Here is a 12579-nt window from a genome sequence, read left to right as displayed (position 1 = left end):
GTTTGGGAAGATCCCCTGGAGGAAGGCATGGCAAACTCCTCCAGTGTTCTAGCCTGGGAAATCTCACAGACAGAGGAGCCCGGTGGGCTACAGTCCCTGGGGTTGCAAAGACTCAGACACACCTTAGCGACTCAACAATATAATAAGTGCACCTGTATAATTTTAACTGTTGGGCTCCTCACTTCGCTCTAAGTCTCCAAGCTGATGAAAGCCGGTTAGACACTCCCTACTCTCTGACCCAGCGTTCGCCCTCTCATGACAGATCTGCTTGGTACAGAGGGCTCCAAAGCAAGACTTAAAAGCAGACCCTCTCAGGGAAGCTGGGTTTTCTTGTCCAGTTGATGACTTACAAGAAGAACTGTGTTAAGGCTGATGATACTTGAACAACAATAACAAAAATAACAGAAGTAGCAGAAGAAATACTTTGGAGGAAAAAAAAATCCCACATATTCATATATGTTTACTGTATAACTAGCATTAACATTATATTTATCTTCATCAGGGTCTATGTCTGACAATATTAAACAAGCAAAAGAGAACACGGGTTACGATTTGTCATAACATTTCATGCTTGTCCTTCTGAAAAGACGGCAGAAATATATTTCCTTGCCAATGACCCACATATTATAAGCTAAGATAATGGAGGTAATGGCACTGCTCAACTGGAGTCTCAAAATAATAAAAGGTTCAACAGATTTATAAGCATATATTTAAAGTAATAAGTCTAAAAAAGACAGTTTCCCACCAATGTACAAGATGGCTTTTTCCATTAAAAGTGAGTACTAAACCAAAAAATCTCTAATGGAAATAATAGCTCTCAGATTTTGTAATTCTTCATTGAGTTGTATCTGTTTTCAACTCTTTAAGAGATGGTTAGCATGTCTTTTGCAACCAATGACTTGAATGTTCATCTTAAAAATTCTGCTGACTTGGTCTCTTGTTGTTCTTTTCTCAGAGAAGGATTTATCCCGTCTCTAATTAGAGAGAAAAAAAAATTTTAATGGCTATTAAAATTCACCCATTATGTCCAGGAATGACAGACTAAGTAGTTCATAACAACCTCCCCACCATGAACAATTAGTCAAGCTGGACTAGATACAGACACACTGACGGAGATGCTGCCACGCTGATAAGACAGCAGGTCACGGAGGAAGAGAAGCCTGCAGGTGAACCATGGGGACAGCTGGCCTCACAGACAGAGGAGCTCAACCTCAGGTCACCTCAACTCTTGGCAGGAAAATAGGCCAAAAACAAACAAGCATATTAGAGAACATATGGCAGAAAACTAGGAGAAACAACAGATAATAAAGACAGAAACTAAAGAAGCCAGGAAATGCAGCTATTGGGCTTAGATTTGGAAACGAATATGATTATGCACAGAGAAGTAAAAAACAAACAATTTTGGCAGAACACTGGAAATTAAAAAAAATCCAAATAGAATGATGAGAACTAAAAAATACAAAGAGGTTTTAAAACTTAATATATAGGTTTATCATAAGCACAGCATTGCTGCTGCTGCTGCTGCTAAGTCACTTCAGTCGTGTCCGACTCTGTACGACCCCAAAGACGGCAGCCCACCAGGCTCCTCTGCTCCTGGGATTCTCCAGACAAGAGCACTGGAGTGGGTTGCCATTTCCTTCTCCAATGCATGCATTCATGCCAAGTCTTTCAGTCGCGTCTGCTTCTGTGTAACCCCATGGACAGCAGCCCACCAGGCTCCTCTGTCCACGGGATTCTCTAGGCAAGAATACTGGAGTGGGTTGCCATTTCCTTCTCCAAGAATAGCACAATAGTGCTCATTTCACATGCTAGCAAAGAAATGCTCAAAATCCTTCAAGCTAGGTTTCAACAATACACAAACTGAGAACTTCCAGGTGTATAAGCTGGATTTAGAAAAGGCAGAGGAACCAGAGATCAAATTGCCAACATCTGCTGGATCATACAAAAAGCAAGAGAGTTCCAGAAGAACATCTACTTCTGCTTCACTGACTTACATTAAAGCCTTTGGCTGTGTGGATCACAACACACTGTGGAAAATTCTTAGAGAGATGGGAATACCAGACCACGTGAACTGTATCCTGACAAACCTGTACACAGGTCAAGAAGCAACAGTTAGAACCGGACATGGAACAGCAGACTGGTTCCAAATTGGGAAAGGAGTAAGTCAAGGCTGCATATTGTTACCCTGCTTATTTAACTTATATGCAGAGTACATCATATGAAATGCTGGGCTGGATGAAGCACAAGTCTGTAATGAAGATTGCCAGGAGGAATATCAATAATCTCAGATAGCAGATGATACCACCCTATTGCAAAAGTGAAGAGGAACTAGAAAGTCTCTTGGTGAGGGTGAAGGAGGAGAGTAAAACAGCTGGCTTAAATCTCAACATTCAAAAAACTAAGGTCATGGCATCTGGTCTCATCGTTTCGTGGCAAAGAGATGGGAAACAATGGAAGCAGTGACAGAGTATTTTTTTTGGGCTCCAAAATCACTGCGGATGGTGACTGCAGCCACGAAACTAAAAGACGTTTACTCCTTGGAAGAAAAATTTTGACAAATCTAGACAGCCTATTAAAAAGCAGAGACATCAGTTTGCCAACAAAGGTCCATCTAGTCAAAGTTATGGTTCTTCCACTGCTGCTGCTGCTAAGTCACTTCAGTCGTGTCCGACTCTGTGCGACCCCATAGGCAGCAGCCCACCAGGCTCCCCTGTCCCTGGGATTCTCCAGGCAAGAACACTGGAGTGGGTTGCCATTTCCTTCTCCAATGCATGAAAGTGAAAAGTGAAAGGGAAGACGCTCAGTCGTATCTGACTCTTCGTGACCCCATGGACTGCAGCCTACCAGGCTCCTCTGTCCATGGGATTTTCCAGGCAAGAGTACTGGAGTGGGGTGCCATGGCCTTCTCCGGTTCTTCCACTAGTCATGTACTAATGTGAGTTCAGTTCAGTTCAGTCACTCAGTCATGTCTGACTCCTTGCAACCCCATGGACTGCAGCAAGCCAGGCCTCCCTGTCCATCGCCAACTCCCAGAGTTGCTCAAACTCTTGTCTGTTGAGTCAGTGATGCCATCCAACCGTCTCATCCTCTGTCGTCTCCTTCTCCTCCCTCCTCCAATCTTTCCCAGCATCAGGGCCTTTGCCAATGAATCAGTTCTTTGCATCAGGAGGCCAAAGGATTGGAGTTCCAACTTCAGCATCAGTCCTTCCAATGACTATTCAGGATTGACTTCCTTTAGGATGGACGGGTTGGATCTCCTTGCAGTCCAAGGGACTCTCAAGAGTCTTCTCCAAAACCACAGTTCAAAAGCATCAATTCTTTGGCGCTCAGCTTTCTTTATAGTTCTTCTCTCATATCCACGTTTTCTATGCAGCTCAGCTGGTAAAGAATCTGCCTACAATACAGAGACCTGGGTTTGACCCATGGGTTGGGAAGATCCCCTGGAGAAGGGAAAAGCTACACATTCCAGTATTCTGGCCTGGAGAATTCCCAGTGCATGAGGTTGCAAAGAGTCGGACACAACTGGGAGACTTTCACTTTCACATCCATACATGCTGCTGCTGCTGCTAAGTTCCTTCAGTCATGTCCGACTCTGTGTGAACCCATTGACAGCAGCCCACCAGCCTCCCCCGTCCCTGGGATTCTCCAGGCAAGAACACTGGAGTGGATTGCCATTTCCTTCTCCAAAGCATGAAAGTGAAAAGTGAAAGTGAAGTCGCTCAGTCGTGTCCTACTCTTAGCGACCCCATGGACTGCAGCCCACCAGGGTCCTCCGTCCATGGGATTTTCCAGGCAAGAGTACTGGAGTGGGGTGCCATTGCCTTCTCCCATCCATACATGACTAGTGGAAAAACCACAGCTTTGACCAGATGGACCTTTGTTGGCAAATGTGAAAGTTGGACCCTAAAGAAGACTGAGCATCCAAGAATTGATGCTTTCGAACTATGATCCTGGAGAAGACTCTTGACAGTCCCTTGGACTGCAAGGAGATCAAACCAGTCAGTCCTAAAGGAGATCAGTCCTGAATATTCACTGGAAGGACTGATACTGAAGGTCCGATACTCTGGTCACCTGATGCAAAGAGCCAACTGGAAAAGACACTGATGCTGGGAAAGACTGATGGCAGGAGAAGAAGGGGGTGACAGAGGATGAGATGGTTGGATGGTGTCACGACTCAATGGACAAGAGTTTGTGCAAAGTCGGGGAGATACAGAAAGAACAGGGAAACCTGGCATGCTACAGTCCATGGGGTCGCAAAGAGTCAGACACGACTTAGTGACTGAACAACAATAAAAACAGACCTATATAGGGGGAAGAGTAAAAGAAGATACCCAGGACAAAATAAGGAGATGAAAAAGGAAAGATATATACAAATACAGAAAAACTATGAGGCATGGGACACGGAAGGCTCAGGCAGCACATGGAGAGAATCCCCAGAAGCAGAAGAAAGAGAAGTGAGAAGTCTCCAAAGCAGGGGAGACTGCAAGTCCGTGACCGCGGCGCAGGCTGACAGCAGAAGCAACCGAGGTCGAGAGGCGTCCGCCTCCTGCTGGGTGCGCCACATCCTTTCCAGGCTGCTCCCCTAACCAGGCTGGGACCCCCACACACAGGCTCCCCAGTTTCCACCCCATTATACCCTACAGAACTCAGGATTCACAGCCTCACAGGCTTGCTCTGCAGGGCTGCCCAGAAAGGATGTTACTTTACCTGCAGGTGTCACCTCAAGTTTAAGATTAAAAAAGATCATCAGGGTCCTGAGACACATGTGTTTTAAACCATTTTCATAACTACAGAAACAGTATGGATGCTAGCTCTCATGTGGAAACACAAAAATACGACCCCATATTCTACACATGAGAATTCTCTGTTCCAGTAGAGGCATTAGCAGATGAAAGATATTTCCTGTAAAGCTGCTTTGTGGTTTAGTCACTAAGTCATGTCCAACTCTTGCGACCCCATGGACTGTCGTCTGCCAGGTTCCTCCATCCATGGGATTCTCCAGGCAAGAATACTGGAGTGGGTTGCCATTTCCTTCTCCAGGAGATCTTCCTGACCCAAGAATGGAACCTGGGTCTCCTGCATTGCAGACAGACTCTTTACCAACTGAGCTACGAAGGAAGCTGCTTTATTCAACGTTAAATCCAGTTGCAAGATTTTTTTTTAAAAAATGGTCAACAATTGTTGCGCTTGATGGAATCTACTCCCTTAGATATATATTTATACATAAAAACATGACTATGTTAAAAAGTCTGAAATTTCAGTTTAACACAGATTGTCTTGAAATCTAATAAAGAATGAAAACAAGCAGGTAAGACCTCAGTTTTGGTGGGGGAAAACAGAAATGATTGGACACTACCATAACCCTCAAGACTAACATTTCATTGGTAAGTCACAGATCCGAGACCTGTATTTAATTCACCAATACAACTCTTGTGTCACTCCACAGTAAACTTTTAACACCAGGCAATTAAACTTAGTGCTTTTGCTGACTTGCTATTACATAAGATACCAATATAAACACTGCTCCCTACACTAATAATCAAAGATCTCAAAAACTGCCAGGAAACTGTATCTTTAAAATTTTAAATTGCATTTTAAAAAAGCTGTTATTGCTCTTCATTTTAACCTGTACAGTGATAAACCATGACCATTCATCTCTATATTGCTACCTAAATTCACACTTCTAAAATACTTAGCCATTAAGCAAATAAAATCAGGATTTTGTTTTTGTCTTTGTTTTTTAAAAGTCTAAAGAATAAAATCAGTTTATATGAGAAGAGTTCAGAAACAAATAGAACTTCTTCCAAGATAAATTGCTTGTTTCAACTACACTAGACATAGTCCCTAAGGCATAAAAGTGGTTCCAAACTCTGTTTCATATTAGAACTAGGTCTGGAGGAATCTTTAAGAATTCTAGGGCCCAAGATGCACCCCATATTAAAGACATCAGGATGTCTAGGGGTGTGAGTCAGGTACCTCAACAACTTCAGATCCCCGACATGGGACAAAGCAGGGGGCCACTGCCCTCAGGCATGACAAGCTCTCGATTCATTAGAGAAAAGGCTGTGCAGTGAATGAGGACAAGAGTAATGGAGGAAGGCAGGAAATCCGGGCTGTGTCCTCTGCCCTGAGGAAGGCAAGGTGAACCCTCTGTGCTGGGAGCCAGGTTCCTTCCTGAGGCGGGAGACTATACTGGATGGGGGCTTTCACAGGAAACCCCAACTCACAAGGTCCCAGGCGGAACCTGAGAGCCCTATCACTTAGAGTCCTCCAGGGGCATCAGACCCAAACAGACACATCTCCAGAGAAGACATCCAGGTGGCCAAGAGGCACACGAAAAGAGACTCAACATTACTCATTACTAGAGAAACGTGAATCAAAACCACAAGGAGTTACCACCTCATATATGCCAGGATGGCCATCATCAAAAGGTCTACAGACAATAAATGCTGGAGAGGGTGTGGAGAAAAGGGAACCCTCCCACACTGCTGGTGGGAAGGTAAACTTGTGTAGCCACTCTGGAGAACAGTACTGAGGTTCCTCAAAAACTAAAAATAAAGTAACCACTTCTGGGCAAATATTCAGAGAAAATCCTAATTTGCAAAGATACATGCACCCCAGTGCTCACTGCAGTGCTGTTTACAACAGCCAGGACGTGGCAGCGACCTGCATGTCACGACAGGGGAGCGGGTAAAGAAGTCGAATGGTGTGTGCGTGTGCATGTGTGTATCACGCGTTGTGCTTAGCCGCTCAGTTGTGTCCCACTCTTTGCGACCCCATGGACTGTAGCCCAGCAGGCTCCTCTGTCCAAGGGATCCCTCCTGCAAGAATACTGGAGCTGGTTACCATTTTCTCTTCCAGGGGATCTTCCCAACTCAGGGACTGAATGAATAAAGAAGTGTGGTGTGAGTGTGTGTATGTAAACGTAATACTCAGCCATAAAAAAAAATGAAACAATGCCATTTTGTAGGAGCACGGATGGACCTGGAGATAATCATACTGAGTGAAGTAAGTCAGATAGAAAAAGACAAATACCATAGCATATCACTTATCTGTGGAATCTAAAATACGATGCAAATGAATTTATTTACAAAACGCAGACTGATGAACATAAAACATGGTTCCCAGAGGGTAAGCGGGGTGAGACAGACGAGGAATGTGGTTCCCACAAACCAGCAGGGGCCCGTCCCCTGCAGGGTGGACGGGACCCACGGGAAGGAGCAGGGCAGGACAGAGTGCGCATTTGACAGGCAGCAGAGAGGGGGGGGGGAGAGAGAGGGAGAGAGGGATGAGGGGAGAGAGGGGAGAGAGAGGGGAGGGGGGGAGAGAGGGAGAGAGAGATGAGGGGAGAGAGGGAGAGAGGGGGGAGGGGGGAGAGAGAGGGAGAGAGGGATGAGGGGAGAGAGGGGAGAGAGAGGGGGAGGGGGGGGAGAGAGAGGGAGAGGGGGGATGAGGGGAGAGAGGGAGAGAGGGGGGGGAGGGGGGGGGGAGAGAGAGGGAGAGAGGGATGAGGGGAGAGAGGGGAGAGAGAGGGGAGAGGGGGGGAGAGAGAGGGAGAGGGGGATGAGGGGAGAGAGGGAGAGAGAGGGGGAGGGGGGGGGGGAGAGAGGGAGAGGGGGATGAGGGGAGAGAGGGAGGAGAGGGGGGGGGGGGGGGGGAGAGAGAGGGAGAGAGGGATGAGGGGGAGAGAGGGAGAGAGAGGGGAGGGGGGGGGAGAGAGAGGGAGAGGGGGATGAGGGGAGAGAGGGAGAGAGAGGGGAGGGGGGGGGGAGAGAGAGGGAGAGAGGGATGAGGGGAGAGAGGGAGAGAGAGGGGAGAGGGGGGGGAGAGAGAGGAGAGAGAGAGGGGAGGGGGGGGAGAGAGAGGGAGAGAGAGGGGAGGGGGGGGAGAGAGAGAGGGAGAGGGGGAGGGGGATGAGGGGAGAGAGGGAGAGAGAGGGGGATGAGGGGAGAGAGGGAGGGGGGGGGGAGAGGGAGAGAGGGAGAGAGAGGGGAGGGGGGGGGAGAGAGAGGGAGAGGGGGATGAGGGGAGAGAGGGAGAGAGGGAGAGAGAGGGGAGGGGGGGGGGGAGAGAGGGGGGGGGGAGAGAGAGGGGAGGGGGGGGGAGAGAGAGGGGAGGGGGGGAGAGAGAGGATGGGGACAGAGAGAGGGAGAGAGGGATGAGGGGAGAGAGGGAGAGAGAGGGGAGGGGGGGGAGAGAGAGGGGAGGGGGGGGGAGAGAGAGGGGAGGGGGGGGAGAGAGAGGGGAGGGGGGGAGAGAGAGAGGAGGGGGGGGAGAGAGAGAGGAGGGGAGAGACAGAGGAGTGGGGCCCACGTGAGCCTCACAGCAGCCCTGAGACAGTGGGGAGGGGGAGGGGGAGAGGAGGGGGAGAGAGAGAGGAGGGGAGAGAGGGAGAGAGAGGGGGGGGGAGAGGAGGGAGAGGAGGGAGAGAGAGGAGGGGGGAGAGAGAGAGAGAGCAGGCTGCACACCGGGTCGCAGCAGCAAAACCTTTCCCTCCGAGGGCTTTGGGTCAGGCCGTGATCACCTCACAAATCCCAGATGGCCGGGTTCTTCACCTCCTACCTAGTGGCTGTTTACTCGGATTATAGAACAACAATTGCTGGCTCAGCCAACGCTTTCTGCTCGAGGGAGGCTGGTGGCGTTTTTACAAGCGAGAAATGCCCTGGCAAAGGGGCGTGAGGAGGTTGGCTCCACCAGTATAACTCTGTCCTGAATGTAAGCAGTGCTCTTGGTTTTATTGTCAGAGTTTCCCAACATCCACCCATAATTAATTTTTTAAAAATCAAACGCAAGCTGGACGGAGCAGTTTATGTGGCATTAACCCAGGGCAGAACAGCACGGCATGGGCAGCAGCGGAAAGCCTGAAACGATGTTTGCACACACTGACCTTCTGGCCTCTCCCCCTCTTCCTGGACTCCTCCCGCGGTCTGCAGAGGTCCTGGCAGCCTTTCTGCGAGCCGGCCACAACACTGTGTCTTGTTGCTCCGCTTTTCACACCTAAAACCCAAGTGGACTGAAGATTAGTTACAAATTTCCATGGCCTGAAATACTAATGCAACTTAGGCCGAATAAACTTTTTAAAATTAATTCACTTATTCTGGCAACAGGAAACCATAGTTTTTGACAATAAACATTGTGTACTGCTTGCTCTTTGACGTCTACTTATAACACTCTGTTGAATATGTTCCAATATCTCAAGGAATTCATAACTCAACGGTCAGAAACCACCGTGCCTGTCATGTGACAACACTAGTTCCACAGGACCCCGTCTGTCCAGCTGGTGGCCTGATGACGCACCGGGATGCCCCCAGGGGTTAAGACGCCCGGGGGCTAAGACACCCGGCTCCCAGCGCGGGGCCCGTGTACCACCCCTCTCGGGCAACCGGATCCCAGGTGCTCCAACTAAGCGTTCTCATGCCACAACTGAGACCCCGCACAGTCAAATAATTTTTTTTTAAAGATGCCTAAACTTTATGTATTATTCAAACTCTGATTCTTAAGTTTTGATCTAATCATCAGAAACCAGCTTCTCAGAGAAGGCAGTCCTGTATTAGAGGAAATAAATATTAGCTCTGGGGCAAGTCTGAGTTACTCTAGAAAACAGCCTTTGGTACGAAGTTTCAGGTTACAATCTATATAAATGAGAGATGGTGATTTTATGCCCCACAAACTTCCACCTCAAACCAAACTCGTGTCCTGAAAACACATAAGCCAAAAGGAACATATTCATCACGTCAAATGAGGCTTCATCAGATGCTAAATGGTGTAGAAACCCTAAGCAGCCAACAGTGGAGTGTGAGTTATTTAACTGAGATGCTTCACCGACAGCTGCAGCATCGTATCCTGCTCCTTGATCTCATTCTCTCTGCCCCAAGGGCCTGCCTGCTGTGTGGCTTTACACTCTGAAGCCCTCAGCAGACCAGACACCACATACACGCCTTCAGTAGGGTAGTGAAGGGTACTCTCGACATGAAGGGCACACGGCAGCCTCGGGCGACACTTGGGGCCCAGCCACAGCCTGCCTACAACGCCATCGCCCTTGGACGCCGACGCACTTGTCAACAAGGTATCTACATGCAGGAGCTGCCCACGGAAGATGTTTAGACACACAGATACTGCCCTATCCTTAGAAGGAAATGGCAACCCACTGCAGTATTCTTGCCTGGAAAATCCCGTGGACGGATGAGCCTGGCGGGCTACAGTCCCTGGGGTCACAGAGTCAGATATGACTTAGTGACTAAATAATAACAACAAAGTGTTTTGTAGACAAAGATCCAGAATACACATTATTGCCGCTTAACACCTAAGACAAACATTGCTAATGACATGTTTTCACAATCATGCAGTCAGTCACAGACTGGTATCAGCAAATAATATCTGTGGTTACGTTAAAGTATCAGTTCACAGAGAGCTTCAGTCGTTGACTAATGCTTTCTTTAAGGATGTCATCAGTGAACTGCAAGTAGCTGAAAGGGCCCAGAAAGGAGAGACCAGGTCGACCCCCTTTCCTTGCCGCAGTCCGGTAAGCAGACGCCGACCCCCCAGCGTCCTGGCTCCCCCACCTCCTGGAGACCCTTGCTGTTTGCTCCTCGAGCAGGCTGTCATCACCGCACAGGCGATCTCACCCCAGCTCAGCAAGTCATCCATCACTGAAGTTCCTCACTTTTATGCCTCTTACGAAGACCTCCCAGCTGAGATGAGGCTTGATAAACCCAGCACTAGTGGACGTCTACCGTGAATGGCTCCGAGAACCTTCAGCTGGCGTGCTACGTGCACCCTGTATCTGTTCTTCCTCCAGCACGCCCCGGTACGGTGAGTGTTATCAATCATCCAGGACCAAGTCATAAATCCCAGACTCTCTTCTCTCCTCACGTTCACTCTTCATTACACAAGTGATTCACTGCCTCCATTTCAAAGGAAAAAAAGGCCAAATACAAAAGGAAAAAATTCACAGCCCCAGAATGTTTATCAAGTTACGCTGCCTCAACTTTGGCCAATTAAAAATCTGTCTGGGTTCAAGTACCATCAAGGTGAGAAAGTGACCCCAGCTGACTCTCAGAGGGCATCAGTTAAATCACTACCTCCCCTCACCTAGCGGAGATAAGCAGGATTAAGAACTATTTCAATACTGAGGGCCGATCTCTCTGGGGCAGAACCATGGGGAGGCAGCATGAGAACACACGGTTGAGAAAAACATTAAATTTCTTAAGAGCTACGTGGCCCACGGCAAGGTCCTGCCCAGGGCAGAGCAACACAAACCAACCCTTACTCTCAACACCCATCCTCCTGCACACCCCACCTTCCTACTTCCAAGACACAGAATTAAGACTAGTAACACTACTGCTAATAACACATTTAAGCAATTACTATTTACCGGAACAAGACACTCTGCAAGATCAAAGACCAAAAAGGTTTGAGAGGCCTGATCTAAGAGTCTATAATTTCAATGACAAAGGCATATACTATGACATTTTAACACTGTCCGAATGGGAAATTTCTTCTGAGCTCCTAAAATCTGAATAATGAATTACTTAAAAGCGATGTAGAATGCAGAATTTTGAGACTGTGGGAAGAAAGTCCTTTCTACATATACTTTTGGGATTTGGGATACATGCAAGCTCACAGGTTCTATGCAAGCAAGACACAGCTGATGATTCGCGTGCGCATGCACACACACACACACATGCCAAAACATCAAGTTCATTCTGTCAACAAAGAAGAAAGCCAATGTGAAACGGACTGCCAGTCCAGGTTTGATGCATAAGACAGGATACTCAGGGTTGGTGCACTAGGATGACCCAGAAGGATGGGATGGGGAGGGAGGTAGGAGGGGGGTTCAGGATGGGGTCACATGAGCACCCATGGCTGATTCATGTCAATGTATGGCAAAAGTCACTACAATAGTGTAATTAGCCTCCAATTAAAATAAATAAATTTATATTAAAAAAACAAAAAACTGAAAGGTCAAGGGAAAAAAAAAAAAGCCAAACTAAAATCTAATCATAATCTTCAAAAGATGATGTGGCATCATTTCCTTTATAATCATTGTACAGATAATTAAAACATGGATTTTAAACACGCAGACCAGTTTTAATATCATATAACCCCTCCCATCGGGAGTCACCTCTCCATCTTTTTAATTCCTTGATCCTTGTATGTAGGTTAACCTGACCACATGTTCCCCACACGTCTGAGCTTGAAGGAGAGGGACGGAGCTTCACATCACTGTTACCCTGCTGGTGCTCACGTGTTGAACATAGCAGGTGCAGAGTACACATATGATTAATTAGGAAACAAATGAAGTCAAGTAATCAACAGGTTCTAACACCTTCCTTGTAGTCAGCCTTCCTGCTAAGGCTGAGTAACCTACATCGAGCTGCCAGGACCGCTCACCCGGTGAGAGGACTGGCAGGTTCCAGAGGAGAGGATACGGGCAGGCACTCAGGCTAAACACGACACCTTAGAGGCAACTCCTGTAAACCTCCCGCCAGACACTCGATGCTCTGGCAACTGGCAAAATGGATTAAAGAAATGATACCACCAGCTTATCAGTCAGAGTAAACGATGCCAGCAATGTCT

The 12579-nt window shown here is 47.7% G+C and overlaps 1 protein-coding gene across 13 annotated transcripts in view; it reads right to left on the bottom strand.

The window, feature by feature from the left end:
* Positions 1-12579, bottom strand: part of MCPH1 (microcephalin 1) — a 220330-nt gene that overhangs the window by 170148 nt on the left and 37603 nt on the right. For all 13 annotated transcript variants that reach the window (XR_006339295.1, XM_043893805.1, XM_043893813.1 and 10 more), the window contains one exon: positions 8888-8997. Coding sequence is in view for 12 of the 13 variants with exons in the window: in XM_043893805.1 (XP_043749740.1) it covers positions 8888-8997 (110 nt within the window). In the remaining variant the exon portion in view is untranslated. The remainder of the gene's footprint in view (positions 1-8887; positions 8998-12579) is intronic.

The sequence above is a fragment of the Cervus elaphus genome, chromosome 32 (genome assembly GCF_910594005.1).
Source record: "Cervus elaphus chromosome 32, mCerEla1.1, whole genome shotgun sequence".
NCBI classification, from domain to species: Eukaryota; Metazoa; Chordata; class Mammalia; order Artiodactyla; family Cervidae; genus Cervus; species Cervus elaphus.
Note: the sequence above shows the minus strand (reverse complement) of the source record. Positions and strands in the feature narration are given on the sequence as shown.